The sequence below is a fragment of the Neoarius graeffei genome, chromosome 25 (assembly GCF_027579695.1).
Source record: "Neoarius graeffei isolate fNeoGra1 chromosome 25, fNeoGra1.pri, whole genome shotgun sequence".
NCBI classification, from domain to species: domain Eukaryota; kingdom Metazoa; phylum Chordata; class Actinopteri; order Siluriformes; family Ariidae; genus Neoarius; species Neoarius graeffei.
The window spans coordinates 27,423,063-27,437,986 of NC_083593.1; the positions used below are offsets into that span (position 1 = coordinate 27,423,063).

A 14,924-nucleotide genomic window follows, 5' to 3' on the forward strand; every position below is an offset into this window, starting at 1 on the left:
TATAACAAACAGCAAAATCACTTTAAAGGTCATAGGCAAGGGTTGGAGGTGAACCGTAGAATATCAACTTTATTGTCTAGAAGAACGACCCAAAAAGCAAATTCAATCTTCCTAGTGTCTAATTTGCACCCTAAAATTTAATAAAACGGTTAAAATATACTGTTTTGCCCAATTTCCAAAGGTTTGTTGACATCTCACTTATGCGCACTTTCACCGCCAGGGGACAGTCGTCGTGATGTCATTTAAGGCAAAGAGACTGGGAGCAGTTCTGTGTTTACTTGTGAACTGAGCACACGTGTACGGACTTTGGTCGTGAGAGGTTGTGTAAAATGTCTGAAAGCGATAGCGATTTTGAAGTAGGAACTCTCCAAATTGAATATCAAGAGGTGAAACCATATACGTATGAACCTATGGCCGTTGCGAAGCAATCGGTGAATGTGGCTCACTGGTTTTACCGTGCGGCCTCAGAATCGGACAGCGACTCGGCCGACTCTGATCGCAGTGACCCCAGACCTCAACAAGACTCACGCCCAAACAATTTATCCTGGTAGTTATGATAAATTCCTACTTTCGTCGTAATACTAAATAAGAGCCCTTTTGAAGAATAATCAAACCACCCTCCCTAGTGGATATAGGTAACGATTACTCGACAGTGCGCCGGTAGGCTACATTAGCCTGCCATCCGCGGCATTATACTATTTATAGCCTACTCTAAGCGAGGAAATATCCCTTTGTCTCATTTCCTCAATGATTGTACAGGATCCCTCAGGATTCTTGACTTGTCAATTGCAAGCAAAGGTAAAAATGTTTACCTCCAATCTTCTCCTTTTTCCTTGAGTGTTGCTGGTCCAAGAATTAAATAAGTGTAATAAAAACAAACTGTTTTTAATTGTAGGTATTGTATTTAAAATTGTATGGATGTGCCAGAAGCCAACATAAAACCATGCATGCAGGGCATTCTTAGACAAAAGGGATTAATGATCCAACAGTGGGGGCGTCGACTAAGGCACCATACCATAAATCCGGGGACCTGGGTTCGATTCCGACCTGAGGTCATTTCCCAATCCTTCCCTGTCTCTCTCTCTCTAGCTCATTTCCTGTCTCTACACTGTCCTATCCAATAAAGATGAAAAAATCTTTTTAAAAAAAAAAGCCAATCCACTCTCTGTGCCTTTTCTCCTCGCTCGGTACAAGGTAAAAACTTCTTCCTGAACTGGTCCCATTGTTACAGTTCACTGCACAACAATAAGGCATGGTTTTTCTTTGGAAATTCCTGTTCAGGAATTTCTGAAGAAAGTCTGCACTCAAGCCGAACGGCAATGTAAGTAAACGGAAGTGGACTCAACTCAAGCAGTTTGTTTGTCTTAAATTACGTCACGTGCCGAGTGGTCACGAAAATAGCCGAACAGAAATTCGCCACGATCCACGCTAACTTATTTTAATTATTACTTATTAACAATACTTCTTGGGACCAGAAGAAAATTACAGAGGGTTTTTTAACATATAAAGTTTCAAATGTGCATAAACTTAAAACCTTTAAGTGCTCTGAGTCTTGCATCAGCCCAGACATATGATTTCCACGAGAATGACAGTTTGATTTTGTTTTTATCCAACACAAAATCAAATCATTAAAAGCTAAAAAAAAAGCGTCGATAAAGTGTTATTTATGCCGCTTTTCCACTACCAACGCGGCTGAGTCGGGCTGAGCCGTGCCGTGCCGAGTTGGGCTGAGTCAAGCTGAGTGGGACTGTTGGAGTTGCATTTCGACTACAACCGCGCTGAACCGTGCTGGCTGGAAGTGGGTGGACACATTGGGTGGAGTTAGCGAAAGTGGGTGGACGTCACGTGATGTCGTTAGGCGGCGCAAATAGTGACATCAGTGACCTTTTAAGCGGTAGTCTCACGACCCGGATAGTAAACAATAAACATGGAGGACATGGAGTCGTTAGTGTTGCTGGTCTTGGTGCTGTGGCTTGTTGTCACCGACAACGCCAACAGATACTGGCAAGAGCGTATAGATGAGGCGAGGCGCATAAGGCTTCAGAAATTCTCGTAATTCGTAATTCTTCTTCTTCCGGGTTTACGGTGTTTACAGATCCCAGCGTGCTCGCGGGGCGTGTGAGGACACTCCTCCTCACCAATCAGTGCACAGGGGAGTGTCTCCTCACGCCCCTAGCCCCACTCGGCTCGGTTTGGCTCGCTTCAGCCCCATTCCAAAACTGTGCGAGTTTTGGGTGCTGAGTAGAGCTGAAGCGAGCTGAGTCGTGCTGTTCTAAGGTAGTCGAAACGCGAGCCGTGTCGGACTGAAGCGAGCTGAAGTGAGCTGAAAAAGGGTAGTGGAAAAGGGCCATTAGACCACTGTTTCTCAACCACTGGGCCATGGCCCATTAGTGGACCGCGAAGCGCCATCTAGTGGGCCGCCTATTTTTTTCACGTTTGAAGCCAAATCCTAAATAGTTCAGGATGTTGTAGTGTCCCAAATCAGGTAGCTGGTTTGCCATGCACTTTTCAAGTGGAATAAATACATTTGTGGGTAATCTGTGATGCCTGCTGGAAGAGAAGAGTAGGGAGGATTGAGAATCGAGCAGCTGTGGTTTGTTTACACCCGATACTAAAACTTGTAGTGTCCTAGCAACCATTTCAAAGACACGTACAAAAAGCCCAGAAACTCCTATTTACCCGGGCAAAAACAATACAGGATTTTTCTTGTAGTGTCCCGATCCCCAGATCTTTAACCCAGCCACATATAAAAAGTTGTACTCCTTCATGCTCTTCCAGGTTTTCATCTGTTTGTCCGTGTAGAATGATGTCTGCAGCACCAGGTAGTTTGAGATGTTGGGGAAGTCAACAGATGGATAATTTTCCAACTTGTAATGAATGAATGAATGACTTTATTTAAACATGATAAGTTGATCAGCAGAGCTGGTAGGGTAATGCATGTACAGATATAAATTGCAAATACAAAAGACTAAAAATATAAAGAATCTTTAAAAAAAATTAAATCTGTTGATTATCTGTTAATTAACTTCACATTAAGTTAATTAATAGTTTGCATAACTGTTGTCTTTATATTTAGTTACAGCTACAATAAAATCAAATTTTATTCTACTAATGTCAAATTTAGCTAGTAAATTTTTCTTTCATACGAAAAATCCTTCTTTGTTAATGTGTAAGGATCTATCCCAATGAGTGGTTTCTATATCCACTTCTTTTGAGTGTACTTCTTGGTTTTAATAACTTGCTTGTTTGCTGTACACAGACATGGCAATAAGTTCTTGTGTTAATTGACCAAACTCCACTTTTGGATCATTAATCCCTTTTGACTGAGAATGCCCTGCATGCATGGTTTTATGTTGGCTTCTGGCACATCCATACAGTTTTAAATATAATACCTACAGTTAAAAACAGTTTGTTTTTATTGCACTTATTTAATTCCTGGACGCCCATCTGTAACAGGGAGTGATGTTGCATCCCATTTATACACTTTACAATAGATTATTAGATTCTAATAGAATAGATGAGCCAAAATAATTGGGGATCTTTTTTTAATGGGCCTCAACTTGTTACAAGTATGAATAGGTGTGCCTCAAAGCAGAAAAGTTTGAGAACCCCTGATTTAGACTACATCCGTCACGTCACGTAGACACTTAGGCTACATCCACACGACAACGGCAACGAGATGTTATTTAAAAATATATCGCGTCCAAATGGGCAACGATCAGTAAAATATCAGGTCCATATGGCAACGCAACGCTTGCTGAAAACGATGCAATACACATGCCACACCTCTAGGGGCGCTGTAAGACGGTCCCTTCAGAGACACCAGAACAATAGAAGAAGTAAGGACGCATGCGCATAAACTATTATGCGCGAGACTTCATATTAGCCACAAAGTCAGGAAAATCTGTTCGTAAAATTACATTATAATGACCAAATACAATGAAAAGTATTTTTCCAGTCTCACCTGTGAAAGGTAATCCCATGTGATCTCGTTTGGACGGCAAACCTGTTGGTACAGTTAAACGCAGCTAATCTTTATTCTCCGCTTTGACCTATCCAATATGGCGGCGAGGATGACGTATGATTCTACGCGGAAGGCGGCGTCTTTAATGGTCCGGAATAAATTGAATGCTACACGTTGATGGATTAATTTGTTGTTTCTCACCTGTGAAAGGTAATCCCATGTGATCTCGTTTGGACGGTAAACCTGTTGGTACAGTTAAACGCAGCACATGAATCTTTATTCTCCGCTTTGACCTATCCAATATGGCGGCGAGGATGACATATGATTCTACGCGGAAGGCGGCGTCTTTAATGGTCCGGAATAAATTGAATGCTACATGTTGATGGATTAATTTGCTGTTTCTCACCTGTGAAAGGTAATGACTGGTTTCATTTTGATGAAATAGGCAAAATAAAATAAATCCTTTCTTGCTTGCGCCGCTACTTCAAAAATGAATGTGTGATATGAACTTGATATTGACGTCGTATTGTATTCATTGGTCGATAGAAATCTGAAATCGTCTGCGTGCGCATAGCTAAGTCCAAGTGGAGACGGAAAGCAGTGCTAAGTGAACCAGTATCTCTTCATTGAATTCTAGCGGGTGGCAAAAAGTTTAGAAATGGGGAAATGTAAGTTTTCCCGATCCTGGCTCCGGGATCCAAGCTTTCAAGCTTGGATAAGGCCTGTCATCGGGAACGACAGGCAGGCATACTGTAAAGTATGCCTCAAAATCATTAATATTAATTGGATGGGGGCTAATGCGCTCAGGTCGCACATGAAGTCGGAGAAACACGTCAGGGGAATGCGCGGTCGTGGGCAGCAACAGTCTATCACCTCGACAGCTAGCACTAGTGCTAGTGCTATACCAACGGCCACACCACCGCAGCTGCACGAGCAGACCAGACCCGTGGACCCGACTCAAGACTTGAAGATTGTGCTGGGAGGCAATGCCACGCTTCGGGCGGAGACTCTGTGGTGCCTTAACACGGCTTCAAAGCACCAGTCTCTGAACTCGAACCAGGGAATAGGGGAGCTTGAGGTCATATTAATAATTCACACTGGAAAAAGAGACCATTGTTCTTAAGAAAACAAAACGTTATAAGTATGAAAAAATAATTAACCACCAAACACAACAATAATTTCCACACATGGTATATATCAGTTACACACTTTTATAAAGGTAAAACGAAGGGTTTTATTTTTCAAATAAAGAAGTTTGGTGGCATTTTCTACTCCGTCCGCCATGTTTCTAAACGGTATTTTTTTTGTCTACGCACATGTAACAGAAAAGGCTTTCCGTTATGATGTTTGTCTCCACCTGCGTGCGTTTGCGCTGCCCCTTGTTAATTTGGTGATTGACACTTCAGCTGCACCCGGTTAACTGCGGTCAGCGCAAACGCACGCAGGTGGAGACAGACATCATAACGGAAAGCCTTTTCTGTTACACACGCTTTATTCACTTGGCCAATTTGTTAGACTTAGAGTTTTCGGCTCTTTAAACGGAAAAGCGGAGTTTACGGGGATATTTTTCTTACGCGCCCGAAACGGATGGATTTGAAATGTAAACAAGAACAGTGCCTGGTTTTCTCGGGTTTCTATAATGACGTACGTCATTCCGCAGCTATTTGAGTTGATGACATTTTTGTCTGCTTGTTTTTTTTTTTAATCAAATGCTGTATAGAATAGATTCAACTAGTTGACTCTAGACCTAGCAGTATTTGTAGCTGTCGCCGAATGGTTGGAAGTCAGTCTTCAAGAAGGTTGTAAGTTTAAATCCAGTACCATTCCATCACTTAAATGAAGCAAACCACCCCACCTCACATTGTTACTGTAACTAATGCCCTGTTGCGAAATATGCAACCGAGTCTCCTGGATAATGGTAATGATGTAAGTAAGTGTTGGATGACAAAATCTATGTGCATGTCACAAAATCTTTCTGATTGATACTTGGTGCAATTCGATGTCGTGGTGGTTGTAAAAAAATCTGAAGGTAGTAAAAAAAGGTATTAAATGGTAGTAAATTGACTCAAAGATTGGTGTATATACCCTGGTTCATCAGTACTCAACATATTAGGCAACATAATAATGAAATAATGTAGAATCATTTGCGCTTCCACTCTGCCATTTGTCACATGTTAGGATGACATTATTACTAGCAAACTTGAGCTGAGCATTGTCATAACAACCATGTTCCTAACCTACTTTTTATAGATACATGAAAAAGAGGAGGAGGAGATGAATGAGAAGAATGAAAATGCCAACTGTCTGGCTGAAGAACCTCTCATCACAGCTGACCAGGTGAGATGCTCCCAACTCCTTGGCCTCCACTAAAGACTTCCTGATGATGGATTTATAATGGAAATGTATTTTCAGTTAATTACCCAAGAATAAAGTGATAACTTTATTTCAGAATTGTATCACTAATAGAGGTGGATAAAATAAACAGCAATACCTGAGCCTTAATTGCGTGCTTTCTTCTGATGTATATAATTATTTCTCCTAGCTGAGTAAAATTTAGCATTCTTTCTGGAAGAGCAACTTACTGTGGCAATTGTGAAGGAGTTAGCCTGATAATAGTTAAGTATAGGAAATTAATCTTCAGTAAAAGAATGAATTTAACATATATCATAAATAGATTGCCACTATGTCTCTTTTTTGTTAAGCTCACTAATACCTTATAAGATGCATCCTATTGATCATTTCAGAATATGGACAATTATTCTAATTGTTTTTATAGCACAGTGGCATTAAATTCTCAAATCTGATTAGTTAGAAGGTGTTGACTAATTTGCTATAACAATATTTATAATTCAAATTTCAGGTTAATGTTAATACAGTCATTCAAATACATTATTCTTTCTATAGTAAGTACTTGTAGTATCAACAAGGACTTGTATGGAGAATGATCTACAGATCTCTGTTCTCATTTACCAAAAAAAAAAATCTAATTGTTGATATAGTGATGCTTTCTCTGTAAGGAGACATTTATTTAACATGTATAGAAGGAGTCTCAGGTGTCAATGTTTGTAACCGTCGATAGGTTTTACACAACAGGAGAATCTTCAGGAGAGACAACTTTGTAATTTCTGTTTTTTTGGGAACATAACTAGATTGTCTTATAAACTTCAACAGTGAGAGAATAACTGTTTATCCTTGTTCAAATGTAAGCGATAACAGGACCTAACTTTTCTCATGAATATTTTACAATATTAAATATAACTATAAATGTTTAAAAAGTATCATTCATTCATAAATTATAATTGGCCATTGTTGGCAAATTGATGTAGTATAAGATGAATAAAATACTTCAGGATGTGTTGCTATAGGAAAATAACTTTGCAATGCTTGAAAAACCTCATGTCTGATCGTCTGAGATGACTAAAGTCTGTGCAAGGACGAGTAAAACTTTAAAGATTTTTTTTTGGGTGTTTTGCACCTTTATTGGATAGGACAGTGTAGAGACAGGAAATGAGCAGGAGACAGATCAGGAAATGACCTCGGGCCAGAATTGAACCCAGGTCCCCGGATTCATGGTATGGTGCCTTATCCACTTGAGCCATTATTTTTTAAATTGCTTTTGATGGTTTCATATATTTCATAATGATATTTTTATTTTCTAAATATTTATCAACATACCGCCATTGTGGCACGGGAGCCTGTGATTGGTGGACAGCCAACAAAGGGTGTTTCCCATTGGTTGCAAATTGTGACATAAAAATCATAAACACATTATGGGACCCGCTGATTGGCAGTTCACATACTGAAGCCAAGCAGAGATGTCCGGCCTCTGTTGCTGTTGTCTGAAGAAAACTACAGCTAAAAAAAGCTCTACTACTGGATTACTTGGACCGTCTTAGTCAGAAAGAAGCAAAGGATAGATATACTCAGAAATTAGAGTTTATTAGCTGTTATGATCCATACAAAATTCCTCGAAATGACTGGAGTAATGGTGCAGATTTGTGAAAAATCCTGACACACAAGTATAGTTAAAAAAAAAAAAAACTACAGAAGCAAGAAAACCTTCTTTGTGTAGACTTTTTCCTGACATCAGCTTTTGAGAACAGAATGTTGCAAAAGCCAAAGCATTTACTCTCAAAGGGCTCTGACCTAAACTGTGGTTACACAGCTATCTGAACGCTGTCATTTATACAGTGATGCTTTTTATTGTTAAAACAATATCTGAAGTGTTATTATTTGTAAAATAACGAAATATCTTGCTCTAGACTTTCAAACAATATTGTAAGATTTTATTTGAATTTTATCTAATAGTGGATGGTATAATAATTACAAACACTAACAGAATCAGCACATTTCAGTTGTAGCTATAGTCATATAGTAACTATAATCATTCTTCTAATAATAATTTCAGTAAACGGTTAATGTTCAGTTCCCTTTTCATTAATTCTCGATTCAAAGGCATAGCTGAGTCACACAGGTTGATAAGTGTGTAACGGACAGTAACAATTTTATCCAAAATAGTTTTTCCTGCCTTAGTCGATTTATTTCCATTTCACATGCATGCAGCTGTTGTAAAGTTCAGTGTGTTTGTGTAGAACTCTCTTGAACTGTAGGTTCATTTCTACACTCTGGTTCCATGGTGACATTTTGCACAGGACTGTGGTCCTCTGATAACAGAAACAAAGCTCCAGCATTATTCAAACTCATTCAAAACTCTCCACAGCTTAAGGCCCGGTCCCACTGCACTTACGGATGCAAAGAGGATGTAAAACGTAAAAAAATCTTTGCCATCCGTTGGAAAACGCTATGCATCCGTTGTGTACTCATTGCATACGTGCTTCATACGCTCTATCCATCGAGCATCCGTCCACTGTGATTTCATCCGCGCAAAAAGTTTTGAGCTGCACAAAACTTTTAGAACGGATGAACTTTCCGCCGTGTACGATGTAAATCCGCGACATATACGAGCAACAAACGTTCTATGTCCGTTATCATCCGTTAAACGTCTGCTGTATCCTCTCTGCATCCTCTGGGCATCCTCGCAACTCACATCCGCTGCAGCTGAAAACGGAAAGAGGGAGGAAAGATAAGGTACATGAAGCGTCTATTCATCGTTAGTAGCACGGAAATAGAAAGGATGTAAGCGTATGCATCTCGTATATAAAGTATTCAAAACAGACAAAGCGTTTATATCTGGGATGTATCTCGTATATTTAGGATGTCTGGAGTATGTCTAGAGTATGTAGAAGGACACCTAGCGCAGTGAACGGTCTGCATCCGATATACATCCGCGCAACATCCCCTTTGTTTCCGTTAGGCGTACGTGATGCAGCCCCTTCACCCGCTATGCATCCGCTCTTTCTGCTATGCGTCCGCTTCTCAGTTATCACCGGTAACCCCTTCGGAGCTGTCATCCACTTCCATCCGCTTTCATCCACTAGGCTTCCTATGAACATGCGTTTAACATCCCCGCTATATACTACCCACGTCCGTTCTTTTCCGTTCTGTTTTCGCTAATTTTGTCCATTTCTGGAGCGGATGAAAACGGATAGAGCCACCCCCGAAATTTTGCTCGTCCGCTGTGTCCTTTTTGCATACGTTTTGTGTCCATCGGCCAGTGGGACCGGGCCTTTAACATACCCTAAATTATTCATTCCTCTGCTACTAGAACTTCTTTCTTTCTGAATGTGTCTGCATATATTGGTGCTATGGTTTTGTCGATTTATGATAATTATGCTGCTTCACCTATTTAAAAAAAAATCAACTGCATTCTGTCCTCTTCAAAATAAAATAAAGCTCTGGGCAAGTGGAATTGTTTTTCGGGCAAGTATGTTTTGGGTGCTGCCAAGTCAAGTCAAGTTTATTTGTATAGCGCTTTTAACAATAAACATTGTCGCAAAGCAGCTTTACAGAATTTGAACGACTTAAAACATGAGCTAATTTTATCCCTACTTGCCCATTGGGCAAGTAAGGCTGGGAGATTTTTTTCAAGGACTGCTTTGTCAACTGATTTGTGTCAAGCTGTATTGCACCAGCTTTTTCTCTGATTGTCTGATAACAGAACACACCCTTATGTTGTATTCCTTACTTTATCAATAAATATGAATGTCTGCATGTATCAGTATAATGGAGTTAATGTTTTTATTTTATCTGAACACTTTTATTAGGTGATAGAGGAGATTGTTGAAATGATGGAGAACTCTCCTGACCCGGGTGAGACTGAGGAAGAGGAGGAGGAAGAAGGTGGAATCTCCTCCCCTAAGATTAACCCCTCTCTCCTGGAGGAGATCCGCATGCTGTCTCAGGCCACCAACAACAACAACTGCTCCTACGAAGGTCACACTTCATATCTGATATTATGACTATGCACAGTCATATCTTCTTGTATTTTAATGCAAATGAGCTTATTTGCACTATCATTAGCGAGTGTGTTTACTATATGGTTGCTTGTTTCTAAACAAGCTGGATTTATCAAATATGCAGACTTGTAGCAATAGTACAGTATTAGCATAAGCATGGTGATCAACAGGTAGCATGGTGCTGCAGTGGTTAGCGCTGTCGCCTCACAGCAAGAAGGTTCGAACCCAGAGCCTCACAGCCAACAGGGGCCTTTCTGTGTGGAGTTTGTATGTTCTCCCCGTGTCTACATGAGTTTCTTCTGGGTGTTTCAGTTTCCCCCACTTTCCAAAGACATGCGGTTAGGTTAACTGGCTACTCTAAATTGTCCATGGCCAAGAAACCCTATGAAAGGGACCCAACCCAGAACACACTGGACGGGCAAAGAAGAAGAAGATGGTGATCAATTATTTCTAAGTAGTTATAAACATGTAAAGAAAATAACATATAAAGAAACATACTGATATAGACTAAACAGACAAAAGGTAACATTTTGATAAACTATTTTTCAAGGACAAACTACAATAAGAGCGGAACACTATGTATAGTATCAGTCAAAAGTTTGGACACACCTACTCATTCATATATTTTTCTGTATTGTGGCTATTTTCTACATTGTAGAACAATACTGAAGACATCAAAACTATGAAAGAACATATGGAATTATGTGGTAAACAAAAAGTGTTAAAAAAACCAAAACATGTTTCATGTTTTAGATGTTTCAAAGTAGCCCTCGTTTACCTTGAAAATGCTTTACACACGATTGGCATTATCTTCACCAGCTTCATGAGGTAGTCACCTGGAATGCTTTTCAATTAACAGCTGTGCCTCATCAAAAGTTAATTAGTGCAATTTCTTGCCTTCTTAATGTGTTTGAAATCAAACAGTAATTAATAAATAATAAAAAATACAGTAAATAGCCCTATTCCACAACTGTAGTAATCCATATTATGTCAAGAACTGCTCGACTAAGTAAAGAGAAACAACAGTCCATTACTTTAAGACACGAAGTGACTTTTAATCAATAAAAATAAAGAAATAACATTGAATTAGAAGGTGTGTCCAAACTTTTGACTGGTACTGTATGTCCTTGTCACTGTGTAACACAAGATCATTCTAATACACACAGTATATTCCATTAGTTGAAAACATCTTTTCTTCAGGGCTTTTTCTGAACCTAATTCAATCACGCTAACACATTTTGTTGATTGAAAGCAGGCATTAGCATGTAGTGCTGCAGTACATCAGAAATACCATCCTCTTATGGAAATGTGAAGAACCACAAATAGCCATTTCTCCAGAGCTGATAGTGTACATTAATGCTTAATCTAAGTCTTGTGTTGCACTTAAAAAGGACGTCTTTGTTCTTAGGATTAAGGCTGATGCCGAGCTCAGATTTGCAGGAACTACTGGGTCGTTTGGAGATGGCAGTGAGGGAGTACTCTGAGGAACTGGTGGCTCAGTTGGCACGGCGAGACGAGCTTGAGTTTGAGAAGGAAGTGAAGAATACATTCATCACGGCCCTCATGGAGGTACAGAACCGGCAGAAGGAGCAGCGGGAACTCAGCAAGCGCCGCCGCAGGGATAAGGCCATGAGCCTGCAGGGGTCCAGTCGCTCTGAGAAGATCGGCAGCATGCCAATTAAGGTGCGTGTCTGGAAGAGAGGACGATATGGAGCGAGATAGAGAGAGGGAGAAAAGTTATAAAATAGTTTAAAATATAGTGTTAAATATTTATATTAAAATACAAGTCACATATGGCAGCATTTGGCTGCCATTCAGCATGTGAATTGTATACACTAAATTGATTGTGTTTGTGTGTGTGTGTATGAGAGACAGTACGAGTGAAAGTAAATGAGCTGATGTGCTTTCTGAAGTCAGAGTGCATTGTCTGTATGTCTCTGGCTAATGGACCTCCTCACATCCATTAAAACTTAAACTGCACTTAGCACTTACAGGAAGAGCAGAGGAAGCTTACACAGACATCTCGGCCTCATCATATGTAGCTTCAGCTCATGCTGTCTGCACTGTTACTTTAAACAAATTCCTAATATGTTGTAGCTATGGTTGTATTCATGTATTCAGTCACTTCATAAAGCACCGTCACAGAGGTCTACATTGCGGTCAGCATTCTTTTGGCCTTTTCTTACAACTACATTCATATAAAATCCAATAAAATTACTTATATCAATCTTTGCTCATTTAAATATTTATGAATGTTGCCTGAGATCAGTTTGACGGAAAATGAGTTGGGATTTTTTTTTTCAGTCTGCTTGTAATGTAAAGCAGGGTTTCCTAACTGGGGATGGTTATAAGATGGCTAGTGCAATAGTTTCACTTAAAACTAGGGTAGGTCATTCATTTTAGAAGCATTTTGTGTTATATCTCTTGAAATTCTCTTTACATACCAACAGCAATGAATAAATCAAATGCTCTGACAATAAAAAGAAAAAATATGTAATCTGTGGCAGTTCCAAGGTTGTAAAAAGCCTGTCCAATCATTTCATTCGGTCCAAGTGAAATGATTGGATGTCTTACCTGCCTGTCTACATGTGCTCCTTCTGCTTGTGCACTGATGCGCGTGATCGGAATCTTTCACAAGGCTAGGCAGACATATTGTTAGCAAGCAAGCGAGCTAGTTATTAGCTGTGAGCACTGAAAATAGCCATGTTTGTTGTTTACGTTCATTATGATAATGTTAAGTGTTTTCTTACACCTGAATGAGACACGAGGTAGTTGGATATGACAATGAAATGCGTCCATGTGTTTTGGAGGAGTGGCTTTGAAGGGAGGGGGTGGGATTTTTCAGTTGGATACTTTCAAAATCTAGCTGCTTCTTGCTGGAGTCTCCAAAATCACCGACCCTAGTTTTAATGTGAACTTACTTATTTATTTAAGATAAATTTTTAGGTTGAAAGGGTTCCGGTAACAAACAAGTGATCTAAAGCAGTGTTTCTCAACCACTGGGTTGCGGCCCATTAGTGGGCTGCAAATTTTTTTTTCAAGTTGAAGCTAATTTTTACTCATAGGGTACAATTGCTGGGTTGCATCCGACGTCACAAGCGCCTCATTAAGCTACAGTTACACTACAGTTCCCAATGCTTCATGATGAGTTATCGATGAAAATGAGGCATTTTGGTGGCAATACATGGCGATATACACATGAGCTAGAAGTTGTGGTCACACAGCAGGTGAACACGTGACTGTCACGCCTTTGCGCACTTGAGTCTGCCACAGCTTGAGTGGCCGCGCTCACGGATCGTGTTTTGCGTGCGCTTGGGACTCGGTCATAATGGGAAACACCTGATATTGGTTTGAGTACAATCAGCACGTGCAGATATGGATGCTGATTTCACGGAGACTTTGCGAAGTATTATCATTATCACAGTCACGTTTGTTTCTGGCCATGTTTATAACGCTGTTTAAATACTCTGCTTTGCTTTGTGTTTTGTTTTTGTAAATATCACACCTGCTAATAAACAATCTTCCTACACTTAGATCCATCTACCGCCATCTAACCTTACAGTGTCCTTATTCCCAGATCTTTAACCCAGCCACATATAAAAAGTTGTACAGCTCCATGCTCTTCCAGGTTTTCATTTGTTTGTCCTGTAGAACAATGTCTGCAGCACCAGGTAGTTTGAGATGTTGGCAAACTCAACGGATGGATAATTTTCCAAGTCATAGGAAAAATCCTTCTTTGTTAGCTCTTTCCCATTGAGTGATTCTTTTGAGTGTACTTCTTGGTTTTAATTACTTGCTTGTTTGCTATACACAAACATGGCAATAAGTTCTTGTGTTAATGGACCAGACTCCACTTTTTTTTTTTTTTAAGATTTTTTTTGGGCTTTTTTCACCTTTATTGGATAGGATAGTGTAGAGACAGGAAATGAGCTGGAGAGAGAGACAGGGAGGGATTAGGAAATGACCACAGGTCAGAATCAAACCCAGGTCCCCGGATTTATGGTATGGCACCTTAGTCCACTGAGCCACGTTTGGATCATTAATCCCTTTTGTCTAAGAATGCCCTGCATGCATGGTTTTATGTTGGCTTCTGGCACATCCATGCAATTTTAAATACAATACCTACAATTAAAAACAGTTTGTTTTTATTGCACTTACTTAATTCCTGGGTTCCCATCTGTAACAGGGAGTGATGTTGCATTCCATTAATACGCTTTACAATAGATTGTTAGGTTCTAATAGCCTGATGAGCCAAAATAATTGGGGATCTTTTTTTAATGGGCCTGTGAATAGGTGGGCCTTAAAGTGTATGTAATGCCTTATTATAATGCTTTAAAATTAATATATATCATTAGTAACAACCAAAATGAATTAATAAAGCAGGGGGAAAATAATATTAATTGTTTGCTATTTTATTATCAAGCATAAAACTATCGATATATTGCCGCATCTGGATCCCAGAAAAAGGCAGTCTTGCCCCAGGGCTAATCTCACATGACATCACACGCGGAACCCCAGTTATCTGGGTCATTTCGGTTCATCTGACTTCGTGCTTGTTTACTCACTGAAATGGGATATTGTTGTTGGAATCTTACAAAAATAAC

The 14,924-nt window shown here is 39.7% G+C and overlaps 1 protein-coding gene across 1 annotated transcript in view; it reads left to right on the forward strand.

The window, feature by feature from the left end:
* fez1 (fasciculation and elongation protein zeta 1 (zygin I)) overlaps positions 1 to 14,924 on the forward strand; it is a 42,513-nt gene that overhangs the window by 19,815 nt on the left and 7,774 nt on the right. The window contains exons 4-6 of the mRNA XM_060908392.1: positions 6,215 to 6,301; positions 10,129 to 10,297; positions 11,729 to 12,003. Of these exons, the coding sequence (XP_060764375.1) occupies positions 6,215 to 6,301; positions 10,129 to 10,297; positions 11,729 to 12,003 (531 nt within the window). The remainder of the gene's footprint in view (positions 1 to 6,214; positions 6,302 to 10,128; positions 10,298 to 11,728; positions 12,004 to 14,924) is intronic.